This window comes from Brassica rapa, chromosome A04 (assembly GCF_000309985.2).
Source record: "Brassica rapa cultivar Chiifu-401-42 chromosome A04, CAAS_Brap_v3.01, whole genome shotgun sequence".
In the NCBI taxonomy this organism is placed as follows: domain Eukaryota; kingdom Viridiplantae; phylum Streptophyta; class Magnoliopsida; order Brassicales; family Brassicaceae; genus Brassica; species Brassica rapa.
Window position 1 is genome coordinate 17,677,893 of NC_024798.2, and position 22,817 is coordinate 17,700,709.

Sequence of the window (22,817 nt, forward strand, 5' to 3'; positions counted from 1 at the left end):
TGGAGTATATGATGAAGAAGGTGAGGACTTGTCATCTGAAACCTTTGTTTCTTTGTTGAAAGGAAACTCGGTTTCCACAAACTGTACATGTCTAGAAGTGTAGACACGGCCTGTTGAGACGTCAAGACAGTAGTAGGCACTTTGTGTGGGAGAGTACCCAAGAAAAACACATTCAGTAGAGCGAGGCTGCAGCTTATGTTTGGTGTAGGGACGAAGCCAAGGGAAACACTTGCATCCAAACACTCTAAGCTTCTCATAGTTGGGTGGTTCGCCAAACAACTTCTGATATGGTGACTCCATTGAAATCGTTGGTGAGAGGAGGCGATTAATGAGATAGACAGCGGCAGTGAAAGCATATGTCCAGTACTCTCTTGGCATATATGAAGTTGATAGGAGGGTGAGGCCTGTCTCAACAATGTGCCTATGTTTTCTTTCCGATACACCATTGTGTTGAGGTGTATGCGGTGGCGAGGTTAGATGACTGATTCCATGCTCTGCAAGAAACGACCGTAGAGCTATATATTCACCTCCGTTATCTGAAAAGAGAGTCCCTATTTTCACCTGAAATTTGTTCTCCACAAGAGCTTTGTATGCAATGAACACCTCCTTTACTTCTGATTTCTTCTTTAATGGATATAACCATGTGTAGCGGGAAAAATGATCAATGAGAACAAGATAGTATCGGTAGTTGTCAATAGAGGTTATGGGAGATGACCAAACATCAGTGAAAATATATTCAAGTGGGCGAGAAGAAGAGATAGTCGAGTTTGTAAAAGGTAATTTGTGGCTCTTATTAATCAAACATTGAGAACAAGAAAGCTGTTTTTGAGAACTTGAACAAATAGGAAGTGAAAACTGAGAAACAATAGTGTTTAAAATAGAAGAAGATGGGTGGCCGAGCCGTGAATGCCACGAAAACAGAGAGGTTTTGGGGTTTGAGGAAGTGACCATGGCCTTTGCTTGAGCATGAGATACTGGCCATTCATAGAGTTCATTCTTAGTCTTGCCTTGGAGCAATGGGACCCCCGTGCTGAGATCCTTCACCTGAAAGGAAGCAGGGAAAAATTCAACAGAAACTCCATTAGTATTGCAGAGCCGATAAACCGATATTAGATTCTTATCAACATCAGGAACACATAAGATTTTATTCAATGCTAATTGACGAGTAGGAGTTGAGAGAATAGAGGAACCGGTGTGTGATATCGGTAAAGACGAACCATCTGCAATGAGTACATCATCTCCTCCATTATACGGCTGATGTAAGGCAAGGTTGTTAAGGTCTGAAGTCATGTGATGTGTTGCTCCAGAGTCCAGGAGCCAATTCGCTGCAGTGTATGGTGAGGTGACTGCAACATTTGCTCTCGGTTGCCATGGCTTGAACGGATTTGCGTTTGATGAGCTCCCTTGTTGTTGAAGCCCTTGAAGTTGTGGACATCTTCTTGCACTATGTCCTTGAGTATTGCACAGTTGACACTTGCCCAAGTACGGTTTGAAAGGCCTCTGTTCGGGTCGATTCTGCGATTGTGTGTACTGCACGTTATCACCAGAGTAGGAGGAATGAGGGTTCTTCCTGTTGTTGTAGTTGTTGCGGTGATTGTTGTAGGTTTGGTGCGGGCGATGTTGTGCCGCATTAGCTGAGGTAGGGACGACACTGGATGGTGTCGAGCTGCTGGAGAGGATCTTCGCCTCATGATTCAACAAACGTTCATGCACTTCCGTGATACTTGGAGCAGTATCCTTTCCTTCAATCTGGTCAACCACCGTTTTGTAGTCATCAGGAAGTCCAGCCAGAATGATTTCCACTTGATCCTCATGATCATAGGGTTTTCCAAGTATCGCCAGTTGATCAAGCTTGGACATAGCACCTTGTAGGTATTCATCAATTGTTTTCGTTCCCTTGGTGTAGATCTTCAGTTGTTCACGGAGCTGCTTGATGTGACCGCGACTCGGTTTGGCATAGGTAGCGGCCAACTTCTCCCAGATCTGAGAGGCAGTGGTGGTGCGAGACACAGTTGGCTGAATAGGCGTCGTAATGGCTCCAAGAAGAGCACTGTAGATAAGCTTGTCTTGTCTTGTCCAATGGACAAACTCAGGGTTGGGGACCACAACATCATCAGTGGTTACGTTTTGGGCAGGGATCACAGCATTGGCATCAAGATGTTTGGCGAGAGCGTAGCCATCCAACAAGGCATGGACTTGTAAACTCCACATGAGATAGTTTGTGCTCGTGAGTTTAGAGACGTTGGACATGTTGATGTGGAGGAGAGTGTTTGCATTGTTGGTGATGGAGATCACTTCATTGGTGTTGGAGGAAGAACTCATGGCGGCTGGGGGGATTTGATCGTGAAAATTTTAGGTCTAGGAGCAAAGCTCTGATACCATATAGGATTATGGAAAGTGTTATATTATTATTGACATGATACTAGAGTATATATACATGAACAAGAGACATAGACTAGGGTATTCTATTTACAAAGTAGTCCCTATACTTATATCATCTATAACCTCTAGGCAGACAAGCTTGCAATATTAGCTAGACAACCATGAACTCTCTACTTGTCTTATGTTTATCTTGGAATGTTTAGTTTGTTTGATCAAACTTAGTTAACTAAAATTTCGCAAAACTTAGGTTGTCATTGTATAATGTATAGTATGATGTATATATGTATATATATGTATGTATCTGTGTGTGTATTCTTTGTTTATGTTTAACTAAATAGAGAGAAACGTAGAAAACAAGAAAGAACAAGAGAAGGAACTGAAAAGAGTGAGATAAAGAGAAATAACAGTCGGTTCAAAAAAAAAAAGAGAAATAACAGAAACCTAGCTGTTCCAACATTAAAGATCAACAAACTCCCTATAGGGAACCTCCATGCACTTAACGTTCCCACCTTTGATTCTGAAGACTAAAGGCGCCTGCCATGTTTAGACCCATACGCTACAAAAGCGCGTAAACCCAAAATACCCCACAATGCAGAAGAGACTAGAGTCATTGACTTGTTGATTAGGACATGACACTTGCCGTAAAAGGTCATTTACTAAGAGACCCACCACAGTCAATCAATCCAAAATCTGAACCGAGCAATGTTAAACTTAATAAATATGGTTTTATGCCCCACAAGAGAGTATATCATAGGCATGTTTTCTTAAATTCACTTCCTAGCATATCCATATCATATCAACTGGTAAAAGTAAAACCCGAGTAAAAAGTGAGAATTTTAAAACCTTTTCCTTGTAGAGGTATCACCATTAAAATTCAAGTAGTATCCCCACTCTTTTTGAGTTTACTCCTTTCCGCCACTCCTTTTTCCTTTCTCAATTTGTCTATTCCTTGTCAAAAACCTTTTACGTTAACATGCAAGTTAAAGCTTGCTTTTATTGAAAAATCATGCAACCAAATTATTATGTTTTGGTAATGTGAATTTAATATCAAAAAGAACGATTCTTACATCAGTTCGGTAAATCTCTATAAGTTACATAAAGCCCAAAAAGGATAAAAACCCTATGTCAAACTAGTTGAAAACATTATAATCAAAAGGATTATTCAATGCATGAACCAAAGGGTTGCAACAAAAAATTTGGTTACCTAAGATTAAACTTTTCTCTCTTTTTTTTTGTAAAAGAAGATTAAACTTTTCTTCATATGTTACTTTACTGCAATTAATAGAACAAAGCCGATCAACAACGAATAAATCTAACAAAACCTGATTACAAGTTTTCTAAGAATATAATCCTTAATTCTCACTACGCATCATCTCATCTTCCAATATATAAAAGAGAAACATCAAAAAAAGACAAGTCTTGCAAATAAAAAATTAGCTAAAATATTAAGTTTCATGGGGTAGTAGAGGCCGCGACAGAATCTGAAACCCTAGGAGAAGTCAACGGAAAGAGAGGGAGAAGTCGGGGCTCTAAAACCCTCGGAGTCGTCGACGGTGACGGGTGAAAATAAAACCCTTTCTCTTTCATTGCTCTCTCTTCAGCGTCGGAGCTCGGGCTCTTGTTCAAAGACCCGGTTTGAATAAACGGTACGGGCATGAGAGGAGTGTCAGGGCTGAGAACCAGAGAAGGAAAGTCCAGGATGCTGGGGGAAAGTTTCTCGGGTAATCCTGAATGTACTGGATGGATCTTGAGATGCTTCTTCGAGTTGCGGCGTTCGTAGAGTCGAAAACCTAGGGAGGAAGAAGATTGCTTCTTGTTGGGAACAGCTTTGACTAGAGGAATTGAGTACCTCTGTTCGGGTTTGTGGGTCGGGTTAGGCTTCTTGGAGGATCCGGTGAGCATCTGGACGACTTGCTTGAAGGAGGAAGCATCGGTTTGGAAGAAGGTAGTTCGTTCAGACATGGAGGTAACGTGTCGGGTCGGACTGCTGATGCTGCTTGGTGAAGGAAGCGAGCTCTGTGCGTTATCTTTGTATCTTGGTGAATTTTTCATTGAAGCACGCGTTGAGAAAGAGGTCTCGTGTTTACACTTTTACACTAGTTGAAGGGAAATGTATGTGTAATTTTATAAGAAAGAACAAGTCTAATTTTTTCCAAAAATAATTAATCATTTAGTAATTAATTATTTAAAGTTATAGATAATGTAATAAATAAGTTTGTATCTATTTGGTGGCAAATAGCAAACTGAGAAGTTTTTTAGAAAACAACCGGCAAAAGTTGATCACTGGATAAAATTAGACATTCACATTGAAAATAAATTGATGGAAATATTACAGAAAATTAATCTAAGGGTGATTTTTCTTTTCTCTTTCGTTTTACTAGTAAAAACAAAAGTAATTTGTTTTGGGAGTAAGAAAGAAGTTTTGTTTTAATTGACAGGAAAAGTCCTTCCTCTTTGTGTGTGTTTTGGTTCGAAATGTTCGGATGGGGCCTATTTTCTTTCAGAGAGTATTTATTAGGGGTGGACACTTCCGTTATTTTCTCGGTTCGGTTTGGTTAGTTTGGTTCTAGTATTTTTCCAACTGAAATAAACCATAGTTAGTTTGGTTTGGTTCGGTTTGTGTTCAGTTCAATTTATATTCAGTTCGGTTTGTTTTCGGTTCGGTTGAGTTTTTTTTGGATCAGTTTAATTAGGTTCTTCTTAGTTTAACTTTTTTTAAGAGAAATTATTTTTTAAAACATAAATTATGTAAACATAAACTATATGAACTAAATTCAATTTAAAACTGAAACAAAAACTTTTTAAAAGTGTAAAAAAATAAGAATTAAAACAAATAAAAGTTGACTAAAAAATCAACATCATTTTTAAGAGAAATTATTTTTTAAAACATAAATTACGTCAATATAAACTATATTAACTAAATTCAATATAAAACTGAAAGAAAAACTTTTTAAAAGTGTAAAAAAAATAAGAATTAAAACAAATAAAAGTTAACTAAAAAAAAATCAACATCATTAGTAATATCTTTTATATCATTATTAAAAAGCCTACAATAAATCATCTTCCATGTGATATGTGACGCTTTGGAAAAGAACTTTTTTTTGTTAATTAAATTTGCTTTAGATTTTAGGTTTAAATTTAACATCCACGTTTACATATATAAAAATATAAAAATACAGACTTTTCTATTTTTTTAAATCAAATATTTTAATTATTACATGTTCGGTTAAAATAATATATGTTAATGAATGAAAAATGGAAAATATCTGGTTTGATATTAGAATTTTAATATATTGGTATTACTAATATTTGTAATTTAAATAATTATAAAATACATCGTTTTCCCGGTTCGGTTTAAAACTGAACCAAACTAAATCATTCGGGTTGGAGAAATTTTCAACCGAATGGTTTGAAATAGATTTTGGTTCGGTTTGACTCGGCTTGACTCGGTTTGGTTCGTTTTTTTTCCACGCCTAGTATTTATATGCTGTCACGCGCCGTATGTTGAGAGTGACGTGCACGCGGCGCCGTCAAAACTAGGGAACTGGCTACGTTGCTTGGTGCATGGGTGTTATGGTGTGTATGTGTTGTCCCTACTGACTTTTTCAATTGCACTTTCCACACTCGTGACGATTTGTTTTAGACTTTGCGTTAACTGCTACTATAATCCAAAAATCATTGACCATTTCTATGAAACATTTGCAAAATCTAAGGATATTTGTGATGATTATGATTATTTTGTCAATACGAAATCTTCTTACTGACCACTTAAGATAAGAAAGAGGACAGTCTGGCCAGATATATGTTCTTCCTTTAACATCCGTTATCTAGTTGGGTATCAGTAAATTGAACTGGGCTTGAGGTCTTTAAATATGAACATTCAATAAATGCATTTCTAGTTTGATTGGGAAGTTTTACCCTTTGCTTTGGGATGGTTCTTCTAACGAAAACGACTTTAATTTCGGCTGTCTTAGCTCTTTTTTCGAAGCCAACCGCGGTCTTTCGTTGTTGAAGGACATCTTGATTAGTTGAGGACTACCAGAGGCCGTGTTTGATTTACAACTAGACATTTCATAAGGTCAAGTAATTCTAGACGTCGAATTACTTATTTATTTATTTGTCGCCAACTAATGAATCTTCATTCGTTTCTTTTTAATCAAAATTTCGTATCAACAAAAAAAAAAAGTTCACACAGGCTTGCCTTTAATCCACAATGTGTTTTCAAAAAAAAAAAATCCACTGTAGAATTATAGCAAAAGTACAAATAGTAACTTCAAACAGCTCATAATATTAACCAAAACACCCTTACAGTTCTACAATTCAGCAGATTCATTCTATTTCATAGGTTATGTTGATCAACATCCACAAAAGTTAGCTGAGAATAAAAAAAGAGTTGAATTAATATGTAAACGTTACCGTTTTTATTCAATAAATTAGAAATACATTAAAACAAAATGCCCATATAAAGAAACCCAAGCTGATAGCAGATACATTCAACACAATCATTGCTAAACTGTGTTCAATACTCATAACCAAAGTTTCACTAGCTATTTATTAAATAAAACCAACTCATTTGGGGCAGACAGGCTCGAATGCGAATGGACCAACGTTGAAAAGACTGTACTTGAGCTTATTGAAGATGATCGTTGCATTTTCAGGTTTCACCACTGGTTTTAGAAAGGAGCCCAAGTATCCACCGTGGAGCTTCGACACTTTGCTGCATTTAGCGTCCGGAGACTTCACTAGGTAAGCTCGGCAATTTCTGATGGCGTAGTTGGATACCGTTTTAGGGGCATATAGCAGGAAATATCCGTTCTTGTCCGTAGTTGCCTCCGATGTTGCGTTCTTCTTGTTTTTGCACAAAAGTCTCACCACCGCACCTGCATACACAAATAACAGAAAACAAAATAAAAGTAAATAACTAGCATTTGTATGAACTTGTTAAACGGATACCAAAAAGCGACTAGTAAATATGAACGAATTCCAACTAATTCATAGTATTTGTTTAAAATTATTGTGGTAAATTTATTTTACCTTTGTCAATTTAAAACTTTTTGATGAGGGCATGACATGAATAACAAACAAGTTTTTTTTTACCAGTTGAGCTAAAGCTGATCAGATAGAAGATATAGGGAACAAGGACGCGCTGCATATTTGATTGTGTTAACCAAAAATTTATTATTAGTCTCACAAACACATTTTAACTAATTCATTATCTAAAATATTAAGTTTCATGGGGTAGTAGAGGCCGCGACAGAATCTGAAACCCTAGGAGAAGTCAACGGAAAGAGAGGGAGAAGTCGGGGCTCTAAAACCCTCGGAGTCGTCGACGGTGACGGGTGAAAATAAAACCCTTTCTCTTTCATTGCTCTCTCTTCAGCGTCGGAGCTCGGGCTCTTGTTCAAAGACCCGGTTTGAATAAACGGTACGGGCATGAGAGGAGTGTCAGGGCTGAGAACCAGAGAAGGAAAGTCCAGGATGCTGGGGGAAAGTTTCTCGGGTAATCCTGAATGTACTGGATGGATCTTGAGATGCTTCTTCGAGTTGCGGCGTTCGTAGAGTCGAAAACCTAGGGAGGAAGAAGATTGCTTCTTGTTGGGAACAGCTTTGACTAGAGGAATTGAGTACCTCTGTTCGGGTTTGTGGGTCGGGTTAGGCTTCTTGGAGGATCCGGTGAGCATCTGGACGACTTGCTTGAAGGAGGAAGCATCGGTTTGGAAGAAGGTAGTTCGTTCAGACATGGAGGTAACGTGTCGGGTCGGACTGCTGATGCTGCTTGGTGAAGGAAGCGAGCTCTGTGCGTTATCTTTGTATCTTGGTGAATTTTTCATTGAAGCACGCGTTGAGAAAGAGGTCTCGTGTTTACACTTTTACACTAGTTGAAGGGAAATGTATGTGTAATTTTATAAGAAAGAACAAGTCTAATTTTTTCCAAAAATAATTAATCATTTAGTAATTAATTATTTAAAGTTATAGATAATGTAATAAATAAGTTTGTATCTATTTGGTGGCAAATAGCAAACTGAGAAGTTTTTTAGAAAACAACCGGCAAAAGTTGATCACTGGATAAAATTAGACATTCACATTGAAAATAAATTGATGGAAATATTACAGAAAATTAATCTAAGGGTGATTTTTCTTTTCTCTTTCGTTTTACTAGTAAAAACAAAAGTAATTTGTTTTGGGAGTAAGAAAGAAGTTTTGTTTTAATTGACAGGAAAAGTCCTTCCTCTTTGTGTGTGTTTTGGTTCGAAATGTTCGGATGGGGCCTATTTTCTTTCAGAGAGTATTTATTAGGGGTGGACACTTCCGTTATTTTCTCGGTTCGGTTTGGTTAGTTTGGTTCTAGTATTTTTCCAACTGAAATAAACCATAGTTAGTTTGGTTTGGTTCGGTTTGTGTTCAGTTCAATTTATATTCAGTTCGGTTTGTTTTCGGTTCGGTTGAGTTTTTTTTGGATCAGTTTAATTAGGTTCTTCTTAGTTTAACTTTTTTTAAGAGAAATTATTTTTTAAAACATAAATTATGTAAACATAAACTATATGAACTAAATTCAATTTAAAACTGAAACAAAAACTTTTTAAAAGTGTAAAAAAATAAGAATTAAAACAAATAAAAGTTGACTAAAAAATCAACATCATTTTTAAGAGAAATTATTTTTTAAAACATAAATTACGTCAATATAAACTATATTAACTAAATTCAATATAAAACTGAAAGAAAAACTTTTTAAAAGTGTAAAAAAAATAAGAATTAAAACAAATAAAAGTTAAAAAAAAAAATCAACATCATTAGTAATATCTTTTATATCATTATTAAAAAGCCTACAATAAATCATCTTCCATGTGATATGTGACGCTTTGGAAAAGAACTTTTTTTTGTTAATTAAATTTGCTTTAGATTTTAGGTTTAAATTTAACATCCACGTTTACATATATAAAAATATAAAAATACAGACTTTTCTATTTTTTTAAATCAAATATTTTAATTATTACATGTTCGGTTAAAATAATATATGTTAATGAATGAAAAATGGAAAATATCTGGTTTGATATTAGAATTTTAATATATTGGTATTACTAATATTTGTAATTTAAATAATTATAAAATACATCGTTTTCCCGGTTCGGTTTAAAACTGAACCAAACTAAATCATTCGGGTTGGAGAAATTTTCAACCGAATGGTTTGAAATAGATTTTGGTTCGGTTTGACTCGGCTTGACTCGGTTTGGTTCGTTTTTTTTCCACGCCTAGTATTTATATGCTGTCACGCGCCGTATGTTGAGAGTGACGTGCACGCGGCGCCGTCAAAACTAGGGAACTGGCTACGTTGCTTGGTGCATGGGTGTTATGGTGTGTATGTGTTGTCCCTACTGACTTTTTCAATTGCACTTTCCACACTCGTGACGATTTGTTTTAGACTTTGCGTTAACTGCTACTATAATCCAAAAATCATTGACCATTTCTATGAAACATTTGCAAAATCTAAGGATATTTGTGATGATTATGATTATTTTGTCAATACGAAATCTTCTTACTGACCACTTAAGATAAGAAAGAGGACAGTCTGGCCAGATATATGTTCTTCCTTTAACATCCGTTATCTAGTTGGGTATCAGTAAATTGAACTGGGCTTGAGGTCTTTAAATATGAACATTCAATAAATGCATTTCTAGTTTGATTGGGAAGTTTTACCCTTTGCTTTGGGATGGTTCTTCTAACGAAAACGACTTTAATTTCGGCTGTCTTAGCTCTTTTTTCGAAGCCAACCGCGGTCTTTCGTTGTTGAAGGACATCTTGATTAGTTGAGGACTACCAGAGGCCGTGTTTGATTTACAACTAGACATTTCATAAGGTCAAGTAATTCTAGACGTCGAATTACTTATTTATTTATTTGTCGCCAACTAATGAATCTTCATTCGTTTCTTTTTAATCAAAATTTCGTATCAACAAAAAAAAAAAGTTCACACAGGCTTGCCTTTAATCCACAATGTGTTTTCAAAAAAAAAAAATCCACTGTAGAATTATAGCAAAAGTACAAATAGTAACTTCAAACAGCTCATAATATTAACCAAAACACCCTTACAGTTCTACAATTCAGCAGATTCATTCTATTTCATAGGTTATGTTGATCAACATCCACAAAAGTTAGCTGAGAATAAAAAAAGAGTTGAATTAATATGTAAACGTTACCGTTTTTATTCAATAAATTAGAAATACATTAAAACAAAATGCCCATATAAAGAAACCCAAGCTGATAGCAGATACATTCAACACAATCATTGCTAAACTGTGTTCAATACTCATAACCAAAGTTTCACTAGCTATTTATTAAATAAAACCAACTCATTTGGGGCAGACAGGCTCGAATGCGAATGGACCAACGTTGAAAAGACTGTACTTGAGCTTATTGAAGATGATCGTTGCATTTTCAGGTTTCACCACTGGTTTTAGAAAGGAGCCCAAGTATCCACCGTGGAGCTTCGACACTTTGCTGCATTTAGCGTCCGGAGACTTCACTAGGTAAGCTCGGCAATTTCTGATGGCGTAGTTGGATACCGTTTTAGGGGCATATAGCAGGAAATATCCGTTCTTGTCCGTAGTTGCCTCCGATGTTGCGTTCTTCTTGTTTTTGCACAAAAGTCTCACCACCGCACCTGCATACACAAATAACAGAAAACAAAATAAAAGTAAATAACTAGCATTTGTATGAACTTGTTAAACGGATACCAAAAAGCGACTAGTAAATATGAACGAATTCCAACTAATTCATAGTATTTGTTTAAAATTATTGTGGTAAATTTATTTTACCTTTGTCAATTTAAAACTTTTTGATGAGGGCATGACATGAATAACAAACAAGTTTTTTTTTACCAGTTGAGCTAAAGCTGATCAGATAGAAGATATAGGGAACAAGGACGCGCTGCATATTTGATTGTGTTAACCAAAAATTTATTATTAGTCTCACAAACACATTTTAACTAATTCATTATCTTAATGTGGTTTTCTATTTTAATGGTAAACTAGATTCTGACCCGCCCTTCCGAAGGGCGGGTATACTTTTTGTTTTTATTTTTTTAAAGAAATTTAATTTTTATATTTTTTTTGTCATCATATTTATGTTATTCTTTATAATCATATTTGTGCATAAATTTTAATCAAAAAATATTATATAAAATAATAGCAACTTAAAAATTGACCCGGCATACTCTATTTTCTTTATAATCATATGTATGTATACCTTTTTTTTGTAATCATATTTATTTATTCTAGATTTTTACCCGCACGTATAATGTTACTTTATAATTTCTTTATTTTTTGTAAATATGTAACATTTTTTATATGTTAAAAAAAATCTTTGTGTATAATATTTTTAAAAATTATTAGTATTAAAACAGTCCTAATATATTAAAATATTCTTAAAATGATTTAAGTATCTGCATTGGAGATGAATCTAAACCTGTATAATAATGACCTATCAAATGCTTCAAATAATTTATGAGATTGTTATCGAAAGTTTTTAAAAACAAAAAAGAGATGCATCTTATCATATAAATCTAAACCGTCAGAAGTCGATTAATATACGTAGGTGATAGAACCTGGGTCCCACCACTATTAGAATTTTTGTGAAAAATAAAAGGAATACGGTTATACACTTATACCCAAATTTTTAGATGCAGTAATATTATTAAGTTGGACACAACATATATCAATGGGTCATGATCCTAATTTAATAGTATTGATTTATGTTTATCCATTATGATTTTTTATTAAGGGACATGAACTATCCTTCACCCGGCTGAGCTAATCTTGCGTGGTAATATAGTTAACAGTTTAAACAAAAAAATGTGAACACTTTCCCGGTGAAATACGTATAGGGTAAAGTATGGGAGTGAAGCGTAGATTTTTCATCATTAGTTTACATATGATACGTACCTTTTTTTTTGTAACTTATATATGATACGTACCTTTAACGGGTTTGGCGCCTTGGAGATTGTTTACACCGGCATACTTGCAGGCTTTGCAGAAGACCACACCCCGCACGGCCACTAGTGTCCTGTTGAACTTAGGAGGAGAAACCGGTGGGAGAACAACCGGAGGCTTGATCGGAGCTTTGGCTGGTGGGAGTGTTGGCACCTTGATCGGAGCTTTGGCTGGTGGGAATGTTGGCACCTTGATAGGAGCTTTGGTAGGTGGGAGAGTGGGTAATGGTGTTATTAGTTTAACTGGAGGTACTTGAGCTATAGTACTGAAAACAGATGAAGTGAAGCAGCAAAGTGCTATGAGAGTTAGCAAAACACTCTTACCGATGAAACCCATCTTTATCTTCTTGCTTTTGTTTGTGTGTGAGTTTGGGTTAATGTGAGAAGGTGTACTTATAGGAGATTTCAGGCTTCGAGTATTGTTTTTATATTGTGTTGTGCGTAGGTAGATAGCACAGTAGCACATGCACACGTCTTGCGAGGTATTCGGGAAGTTTCCGATAACTCTTGTTAAAGATTTTGATTTAGATCTCCTACAGTTCTTTATTATTTGTCAACCTGGTTTCAATACTTATTTTTGAGTCATATATGTAAGTGAACAAAGTCTATACAATGTAATGATGTGTGTTTTATGAGAAACTGAAAGAAGTCTTATCAGAGTTTGAGTCATATATGTAACGGTTTATTATGATACGTAAAGTTTATAAGTGAGAGTTGATCAAATAGAATGAGATTAGGAGGGTTGATTAAAGTTGTAATCATTTACAAATTTCATTGGACAAAAAAACTACCAAATTATTTTATATGTAAAAATTATGCATGAACATAAATAAACTTCTTGATTGACTAAACTAGTGTTACTTTCAGGTTCCGATGAAATATATGGATATTTATTAATGCATGATTCTTTTAATTAATTAATGCATGAGTTCTCATTCACGTTCCGTGCCTTATGGTCCATAACATGTGCATGGCAACAAGATGCGTCTGGTGCGGCTTCAACACATTACACATTTAAAGTTCAAACTTAAAATCTACGCTTCATCTGTTTATTTTGGTTTTCAATTTACAGTACAAGTTACATGCAATGCAATGCAATTCATTAGAGTTTAATAAAACTACCAAAGCAATACCTATCTATACTATTATTTGCGAAGTAAATTTTTGCAACAAAGCTCTCACATTGAAAGTTAGAGCGGTTAATATCGTTTATACCCTTAATGAATAAAATATATAAATAAATTAAAAAATAAAAACGAAATTTAATTGATTTTGATTAGATAATTGATTAATATTAAGAATAGTAAGAATTATCCACAATTTGAAAATATAATTTAAAAAAAAAAGATCACTTCTGTATATATTGTATTGTTATCTGAAAAAGTCTTTAAGTAAAAAGTTAAAAACATAAATTCTATAACTAAATATTAACTACATAAAATTATTAATTATATAATTAAAAATATTTTTGCAACAAAGCTCTCACGTTGAAAGTTAGAGCGGTTAATATCGTTTATACCCTTAATGAATAAAATATATAAATAAATTAAAAAATAAAAACGAAATTTAATTGATTTTGATTAGATAATTGATTAATATTAAGAATAGTAAGAATTATCCACAATTTGAAAATATAATTTAAAAAAAAAAAATAACTTCTGTATATATTGTATTGTTATCTGAAAAAGTCTTTAAGTAAAAAGTTAAAAACATAAATTCTATAACTAAATATTAACTACATAAAATTATTAATTATATAATTAAAAATAGAATATTGAATTATCTAAAATCTAAAAATATAATTAAAAAGATAATTTCTATATATATATTGTATTGTTATCTGAAAAATTATTTTAGTAAAACGTTAAAAGTTAAAAACATAAATTATATGATTAAATATCAATCAAACAATTTTTTTAAATATAATTAAAAACTATTATTTGCGAAGTAAATTTTCACAATGGAGCTCTCACGTTGAAAGTTAGAGTGATTAATATCGTTTAACTCTTAATGAATAAAATGTATAGATAAATTAAAAAATAAAAACAAAGTTTTAATTGATTTTGATTAGATAATGGATTAATAATAAGAATAGTAAGAATTATCCAAAATTTGAAAATATAATTTAAAAAATAGATAACTTATGTATACACTGTATTGTTATCTGAAAAAGTCTTTAACTAAAACGATAAAAACATAAATTCTATAGCTAAATATTAATTAAATAAAATTATTAACTATATAATTAAAAACCGCGTTAAAAAGTTTAACATTTTCAAAAAAATACATATTGTTTAAGAACATTGAAAACCGTGTTAACAAGCAAAAAAACACATATTGTTTTAAAAACATTGAAAACCGTGTTAAAAAGTTTAATATTTTTTAAAAAAATTATGAATCAATAATATTAATATAAAATTTTATCCAAAAAATTCAACAATAAATGTATAAACAAAAAGACAAACAAACCCTAAACCCTATAATCCTAAACATTATTTTAAACCAAACCTAAATCCAACCTAAACCAAACGCTAAACCTTTCCTACTACCTAAACCCTAAATCTTACCTAACCCTAAACCCTACCTAAACCTAGAACTTAACCCTATCTAACCCTAAACCCTACATAAACCTAACACTAATCCCTAAACCCTTCCTACTACCTAAACACTAAACCTATCTAACCATAAACCTACTTAACCCTAAACGTAAACCCTACCTAACCCTAAACCCTATTTAACCTTAAACCCTACCTAACCCTAAACCCTACCTAACCCTAAAACCCTACCTAAAACCTAGAGTTTAGGGTTAGAAAGGGTTTAGTGTTAGAAAGGTTTTTGGTTAGGTAGGGTTTAGGTTAGGAAAGGTTAGTAGGGTTTAGGGTTATGTAGGGTTTGGTTAGGTAGGGTTTAGGGTTAGTAGGGTTTAGGGTTAAGTAGGGTTTAGGGTTAGTAGGGTTTAGGGTTAGGTAGGGCTTAGGGTTAGGTAGGGTTTAGGGTTAGGGTTAACCCTACTAACCCTAAACCCTTTCTAATCCTAAACCCTACCTAACCCTAAACCCTACCTACCCTAAACCCTTTCTAACCCTAAACCCTGCCGAACCCTAAACCCTACCTAACCCTAAACCTTTTCTAACCCTAAACCCTGCCTAACCCTAAATCCTACCTAACCCTAAACCCTTTCTAACCCTAAACATTTTCTAGGCCTAAATCTTACTAACCTTAAACCCTTTGTAACCCTAAACCCTGCTAAACCTAAACCCTTCCTAATTCAAAACCCTACCTAATCCTAGCCCTACATAACCTTAAACCCTACTAACCTGCAAACCCTAAACCCTACCTAATTCTAAACACTACATAACCCTAAACCCTACTAACCCTAAAACCTACCTAACCTAAACCCTACCTAACTCTAAAACCTTTCTAACCCTAAACCCTAAGTAACCCTAACCCTAAACCCTACTAACCCTAAACCCGACCTAACCCTACATAACCCCAAACCCTACTAACCTTTCTTAACCTAAACCCTACCTAACCTAAAACCTTTCTAACCCTAAACCCTTTCTAGTCCTAAACCATACCTAACCCTAAATCCTACCTAACCTTAAACCCTAAACCCTTTCTAACCCTAAATCCTACCTAACCTTAAACCCTAAACCCTTTCTAACCCTAAACCCTTTCTAACCCTAAACCCTACCTAACCCTAAACCCTACCTAATTTTAAACCCTACCTAACCCTACACTCTACCTTACCCTAAACCCTTTCTAACCCTAAACCCTTTCTAATCCTAAACCCTACATAACCCTAACCCTACATAACCCTAAACCCTACCTCCTAAACCATACCTAACCCTAAACCTTACCTAACCCTAAACCCTACCTACACTAAACACTACCTAACCCTAAACCCTACCTAGCCCTAAACCCTACTAACCCTAAACCCTAATTAACCCAAAACCCTACCTAATTCTAAACCCTACCTAACCCTAAATCCTACAAACCCTAAACCCTACATACCCTAAACCCTACCTAACCCTAAATCCTTCCTAACCCTAAACCCTAAAAACCTTACATAACCATAAACCTTACCTAACCCTAAACCCTGATAACCCTAAACCCTGCCTAAACCTAACCCTAAAACCCTACCTAAACCTAACCCTAAAACCTACATAAACCTAAAACTCTACCAATTCTAAACACTAAAAAATAATCTCAAAACTTAAAGCTAAAAAAACCTAAACTCTAGAGCTATGTAATTTGTTGTTGTGATATTCAAATAACAAATTACATAGCGGGTTTTAAATCTTACATTCATTATTTTAATTACCAAAATATTTTGAAAGTTGTATCTTATGAATAAAAAAGGTAAATTATATTTTAATAACGTTAAATTTTGTTAAAATAGAATGAGAAACTATTATCATAAATAAATAAAGAATTTTGATGAAATTTAAAAATCTTCGAATCAATAACAATTAATTAGTAATATTTCAAAAACCTATAAACTATTATAGCAGTAGAATCTCAAATAAAAAATTAAAGTTCTCAAACATTTATTTGCCAATAACCATCCTTAAATCTTTGCTCATTCAAAAAAATAATATTCTTTACATAAATTGGAAACAAATTTTGTTTTTTGACTAGAGACTCAAGTTTAAATTATACCACTAAAATATTTTAATATTTAATTGTTTAAAATTATATATATTTATATATTCGAGAGTAGACAATGCATAGATGATACTAAATTGATCGCAAAAATTTTTTTTAGAAAACACAATATAACTAGTATAGTATAAAAAGAACTTTTCAAAAATTTATGAAAATGTTTAAGCCCGCATCGCGGGCAAAACACCTAGTATAGTTATAATTAGATCAGGATTTAAACTCTGAAGTTAATTAGATTTCAACGAAACTGGCAAGACGGTGCCCATTTAATTATTCTCAAATCAGAAAAGGGTTTAGTTAATGTTAGTAATATAAAATTTTTTGGTCTAGTGCTTTATCAAATCCTATACAATTCCTTGCAGATTATAACAGCAACTTTTTTGAGGTTCTTGATAAGCTATTTTACGATAGAGATTATTAATTGTAAATATTACACACTCAAATTTATGGTAGCGTCATATCATATTCATATGTCATTGTAATTTGTAGTAAGATTTTATGATGAATTTAAAAGCCTAAAATAGTTTTAATACATAAATCCATTTCATAAATACTCGTTTGTTTATCTATCCAGTAACTATATTTGAAATTAACTAATTGAGCAATATGAAGTAACGACGATTTTTTCATTGGGCCACAACGGGCCAGCACATTAGCCCAAACATAATTTGGAGAAATTAGATGCGTGAAAATAATATTAATTAAATTTAATAAAAGTACAGTAATTCAGTTGGCCAAAATTTGAATTGTTGGCGCTCACTGATCAGCTACAAACGAAACTGAAATTCAAAGGAATCGTGTCAGCGTTGCAGCAAAATCAGAGAGGAAGCGCAAGAGGATGGCCGTAAGAAGAAGGAAGAGAGCATCTCCAGGTGATTCTTCATCTCTCTCTCTTTCACTACTTAGTTTCTCTCCGCTTTAGTTTGATCGTATGCATGTAAGAATCAGAGTTCGATATCTCCGTAACCTTCGATTCCATCTACTATGCGCACGAAGATATCCTTACTTTTCTCCATCTCGTTCCGATCATATCCATCTTAACCATTGTTGCTAGCTACGATCGTTTCTTATCATTTTATGGATATTGGTATATGATATAGGCTGATAATCCTTAGGTGTTCAATCGTTTGTTCTAGAGTTTGATATCGTTAGTGAACTTTTTTTTTTCTTTTTTTTGAAAGAATTTTAAATTTTATTCACTTCAAAAAAAAACCTTTGTTACAACCTAATGCTTCTTTGTGTAGAAAAGTAAACATTTGCGGGTGAGATTAAATTTGTATATATAATACATACTGATACTGTATATGTCTGTAATAAAGTATGGAAAGTGAAGCGTAGACTTTTCATATCAAATGTGTATATAATACCTTTAACAGGTTTGGCGCCTTCGAGATTGTTTACGCCGGCGTACTTTCAGGTTTTGCGGTAGACCCATACCTCGCACGGCCACTAGTGTCCTGATGATCTTAGGAGGGGAAATTGGTGGAAGAATGGGAGGTTTGATTGGAGCTTTGGTTGGTAACTTGATGGGAGATTTGGCCGGTGAGAGAGTGATAGGTCCCAGTTATAGGATAATCAAATGTTGATCTAGAAACATGCACACAAGAGACCACAACAACACAAGTTTTATTTGGGTAGTTTAGAGTCTTTAGAGTACATCTTTTTAGGTTTTTCATTTATTTGAATAGAAGACATACATGAAGCAAATATATCTTGTCGTGGATTCACCCACAAGCTAACAAATAAAGGAAATGAGAAAGTGGAGAAACTGTTTCCCACGAATCCAATTTCTCTTATTTGCAAAAAAACTTAAACAAATAAAATAAAATATTTAGTCTTCGTGAGAGAACTTGTGATTTGTTTTTTCTTTTCCTACTTGACGTCTCTCATCCATCTCACTGTCTTTGTCAGCACCAACCCTTTTAGTCTCATCAGAGAGTTCATAGCTTGATAGGAGTTTTTAATGGTGGGAGATTTGGTAGCTTGATAAGAGTTGAAAATTCGATAGGAGCTTTTTGTGGTTGGAGAGTTGGTAGCTCGATAAGAGGTTTTAACGGTGGGAGAGTTGGTGCTTTGGTGGGAGCTTTCAACGGTGAGAGGGCTGGTGCTTTGGTGGGAGCTTTCAACGGTGAGAGGGCTGGTGCTTTGGTGGGAGCTTTCAACGGTGAGAGGGCTGGTGCTTTGGTGGGAGCTTTCAACGGTGAGAGAGCTGGTGCTTTGGTGGGAGCTTTCAGCGGTGCGAGAGCTGGTGCTTTGATGGGAGCTTTCAGCGGTGCGAGAGCTGGTGCTTTGGTGGGAGCTTTCAACGGTGAGAGAGCTGGTGCTTTGGTGGGAGCTTTCAACGGTGAGCGAGCTGGTGCTTTGGTGGGAGCTTTCAACGGTGAGCGAGCTGGTGCTTTGATGGGAGCTTTCATCGGTGAGAGAATTGATGCTTTGGTGGGAGCTTTCAACGGTGGGAGAGCTGATAGCTTGGTAGGTGCTTTCAAGGGTGGGATAATTGATCGTAGCTTGGTAGGAACTTTTAACGGTGGGAGGGTTGATCGCTCAGTAGGAGATTTTAACGGTAGGAGAGTTTTTCTTGGAGCTTTGGTCAATGGTGTTATTAGTTTTATTAGAGGTTCATCTGTGGTACTGAAAACAAAGGAAATGAAGCAGCAGAGTGCTAAGAGAGTTAGCAAAACATTCTTACCAATGAAACCCATCTTTATCCTTTTGTCCTTTTGTTTTTGTTTGTGTGGGAGTTTGGCTTGATGTGAGAGGGTGTATTTATCGGAGAGTAGCTACGTTTTTTTTAAAATATAATTCATTTCAGTGGGTTTATGCATATCTGATATCATGTTGTATTTGATATCATGATATCAAATATCATGTTTGTCATAATATCATTATTTGATATTATGATATCAAATATCAAATTGTATAGCTGTCATGTTGTATCAAATCTAAAAAGACATTAGCACCTGCATGCACGTCTCGCGAGCTACTCGGCGGTAAGTTTGTGATGTCTGTTGTTAAAGATCAAGATTTAGATCTAAGTAGGTTTCAATATGAAAAACTATCTATATGTATCTTTTCATCATAAAAAGGTATATTCACATCTAAAAAAGGTGTTTTCCATTATTTAAAATCTATTTGTATGAAGAGTTATGTCTTTTCATTGTAATTTGTAAAAGACAAATTAGATTAACATGAATCAGGTGAACTATCCATGGCACATGAATCACGTGAACTATCCATGGCTTGAAGTCTACGTGGCTAATAATCTAAATGTGAACCACGCTAATGATCTAAACGTGAATCGCGTGAAATGTTTATAAAGTTTAAATGGGAGTCATCTATTTCAAACACATCAGAGGGGAAAAAATTACTCCTTCTACTATTAAGGGAATTTTAAAGTTTTTACACATAGATTAAAAAAATACAAATTTCTATATAATTTATTTTAAATACATAAAAATATCATTAAATGAAATTAATTAAATCAATAAGAACACAATATTTTGTAATTGGTCATAAAGTTCAAATGATATTAAATTTTATCTAGAATAGTGAGAAAATCAATTATTTTGAAACAAATTTTCTCTATCTAAAAACCATTTAAAGTGTTATGGAACATGTATAATCATGTGAACATGTATAATCATGTTTTCTAAAATCATCAAGAAAGTCAAAGATTTTCTTGATTTATATGGGCCATGATATATCGTATTTTTGTTATTTTATCAAAAAATATTAGTATATACAACTTTTAAGTACTTAACATCATATTTTTTTTACCAAAAAAAAAACATCATATTTTTATGTTATACACAAGGTCAAAAGAATTTTTGAGCGGCCTGTCCAAAAAATATATGTATGAACTTAAATAAACTTCTTGACTGACCAGATTAATGTTACTAACTTACTTTCAGGTTTTACCAGAAAGAAAAAACTTACTTTCAGGTTTCCATGGAAATATATGGGATATATAATATTAATGCATGAGATTCATTCATGTTCAATATCGGACCTGTCCAAATATGTGTGAACCATGGCAGCAAGATGCGTCGGTGCGGCTTCAACACAGTATACATTTAAAGTTCAATATCGACGCGTCTTCTGTTTATTTTGGTTTTAAAATTTACAAATTAAAACGTGCAATCCATTAGTTTAATAAGACATCCAAAGCGATACCTGTATAGATATTCTTATCAAGGCAAGTGTGTCAATCACAACTCATATGACCCATTCAATCACAATAATCGCCGACAAAAAAAAATTCACAATAATCACTCCATTATATATATATTTTGTTTTGAAAAAGACTTCATTATATATTCTCCTTAATAAATAATATGATCTTCTCATTCGTTGTTTGTTCCATATAGCCCTATTGTATAATAATACAATTCATCCTCATAAGTTAATAACTTAGTACGGTATCAGAGCAAGTTATTTGTCTGAATTTTGATCCACCGATCAAACTCAACATAAAGAGGTTTTAATAGCCTTCGTTTAAAATTCATGTTCTTTCTTCTTCAATATTATTCTATCTTTTTTCAATTTTGTTTACTACCATTTGTTACTCTTTTTTTTTTTTTATTAGTAAACCAAAGTGCTTCTTGTAAGGATTTATAAACCCAAGGTGCTTCTTCTACCATTCTGCTGCATCTCCAATCCTGGTGTGCACACGTCTAATTTCTACTGCAATTCCAGAATTGAAATGTGGTCAAGTCATTTATGAAGCTATCAAGCTATATGCTTCCACACGACGCCGCAAAACCGTCCGGTTCAAGCGCAATGATTTTATCTCATATCACATTTTTTAAAGATGTCAATCTCTAGCCGTTGCTTCAGCTTCCCTTCGCTTGAGCGGCGTATCAAAAAAACTAAATGTTTTCCTTCACCATGTGCAGCTATAAAATTTTAGATTTAAATTGTATTTAAAATTAAATTTTTTTAATATTTTAGTTTTTATTATTTTTAAAATAATATTTTAATAAAAATACTAAATACTAATTTAATTAACCATAGAATTAAGATAAAAATAATAATTTGATTTATTTAAAATTATATTTAAGTTATATTTAAAATTATAATTTTGATAGATTTTCATTTATTTATTTTGATTAAGATATATTAAATTAACTTGTGTAAAGTAAAACTGATATAAATTTTTTTATAGTAATCAAAATATAAAACTAAAAAGAATTTTTAAAATTTGTAGATATGAAAAATAAACAGATGATACTACAATTAAAATTTTAATTTTTTTTTTACAAAGATTGTATAAAATTTTGAAAATATTGTTTAATAATATTGTTTAATAATAAAATTTTGAAAATATTGTTTAATATTTTTAAAAACTAACTCTTTTTATATGTGATAAGACATATTTACCCTAATTTAACTTAGATATTATATTTTAATAAATAAAGATAAAATTCGAAAATATTGTCATTGCTGTTATCTTCAAAATAAACAGATATACAATCTAATATGTTTAAATGAATAACTGGATTAAAATGTCTGCAAATATTTTCTAAAATCAAAATTTAAACCTTATATATCATACGAGTCACTACATCTTTTCAAACTAACCGGTGTAATCATAACCATAAACAATTTGACTGATTTAGTTTAATTAATAATATGATTACATGTGGGCTGTAAAGCATGGGTGCGTCTACTCTAGGAGCTGTCTCGCTAGAGATGTTCGGGGATGGCTTTGGAAATGTTTTGGGAAGGTTTTTTTGATAGTTTGGCTTTAAATCGTGTCCCTTGTCGAGCTTAGTAACATGAGTTTGT

At 33.5% G+C, this 22,817-nt stretch overlaps 5 protein-coding genes across 5 annotated transcripts; all 5 read right to left on the reverse strand.

Annotated features, from left to right (window-relative positions):
* Positions 1 to 3,633: 3,633 nt before the first annotated feature.
* On the reverse strand, positions 3,634 to 6,540 carry LOC117133659 (VQ motif-containing protein 4-like). The gene has a single exon (XM_033290434.1). The coding sequence runs from the start codon at positions 4,432 to 4,434 to the stop codon at positions 3,835 to 3,837; it is 600 nt and encodes a 199-aa protein (XP_033146325.1). The 5' UTR covers positions 4,435 to 6,540; the 3' UTR covers positions 3,634 to 3,834.
* A 240-nt stretch (positions 6,541 to 6,780) lies between these two features.
* On the reverse strand, positions 6,781 to 9,103 carry LOC117133660 (VQ motif-containing protein 4-like). Its single transcript, XM_033290435.1, has 2 exons — positions 7,417 to 9,103; positions 6,781 to 7,262 (listed from the first exon to the last, which is right to left on the reverse strand). Exon 1 carries the CDS (start codon positions 8,211 to 8,213, stop codon positions 7,614 to 7,616), a length of 600 nt encoding a protein of 199 aa, XP_033146326.1. The 5' UTR covers positions 8,214 to 9,103; the 3' UTR covers positions 6,781 to 7,262; positions 7,417 to 7,613.
* On the reverse strand, positions 6,952 to 7,534 carry LOC117133380 (non-classical arabinogalactan protein 30-like). The gene is made up of 2 exons (XM_033289409.1): positions 7,480 to 7,534; positions 6,952 to 7,262 (listed from the first exon to the last, which is right to left on the reverse strand). Exons 1-2 carry the CDS (start codon positions 7,532 to 7,534, stop codon positions 6,952 to 6,954), a joined length of 366 nt encoding a protein of 121 aa, XP_033145300.1.
* Positions 9,104 to 10,557: 1,454 nt separating the features above from the next.
* Positions 10,558 to 13,667, reverse strand: LOC103865297 (non-classical arabinogalactan protein 30). Its single transcript, XM_009143096.3, has 2 exons — positions 12,351 to 13,667; positions 10,558 to 11,039 (listed from the first exon to the last, which is right to left on the reverse strand). Exons 1-2 carry the CDS (start codon positions 12,829 to 12,831, stop codon positions 10,729 to 10,731), a joined length of 792 nt encoding a protein of 263 aa, XP_009141344.2. The 5' UTR covers positions 12,832 to 13,667; the 3' UTR covers positions 10,558 to 10,728.
* Positions 13,668 to 18,877: 5,210 nt separating this feature from the next.
* LOC117133658 (non-classical arabinogalactan protein 31-like) lies at positions 18,878 to 22,078 on the reverse strand. Its single transcript, XM_033290422.1, has one exon. It carries the CDS (start codon positions 19,730 to 19,732, stop codon positions 18,971 to 18,973), a length of 762 nt encoding a protein of 253 aa, XP_033146313.1. The 5' UTR covers positions 19,733 to 22,078; the 3' UTR covers positions 18,878 to 18,970.
* Between the last annotated feature and the right edge of the window lie 739 nt (positions 22,079 to 22,817).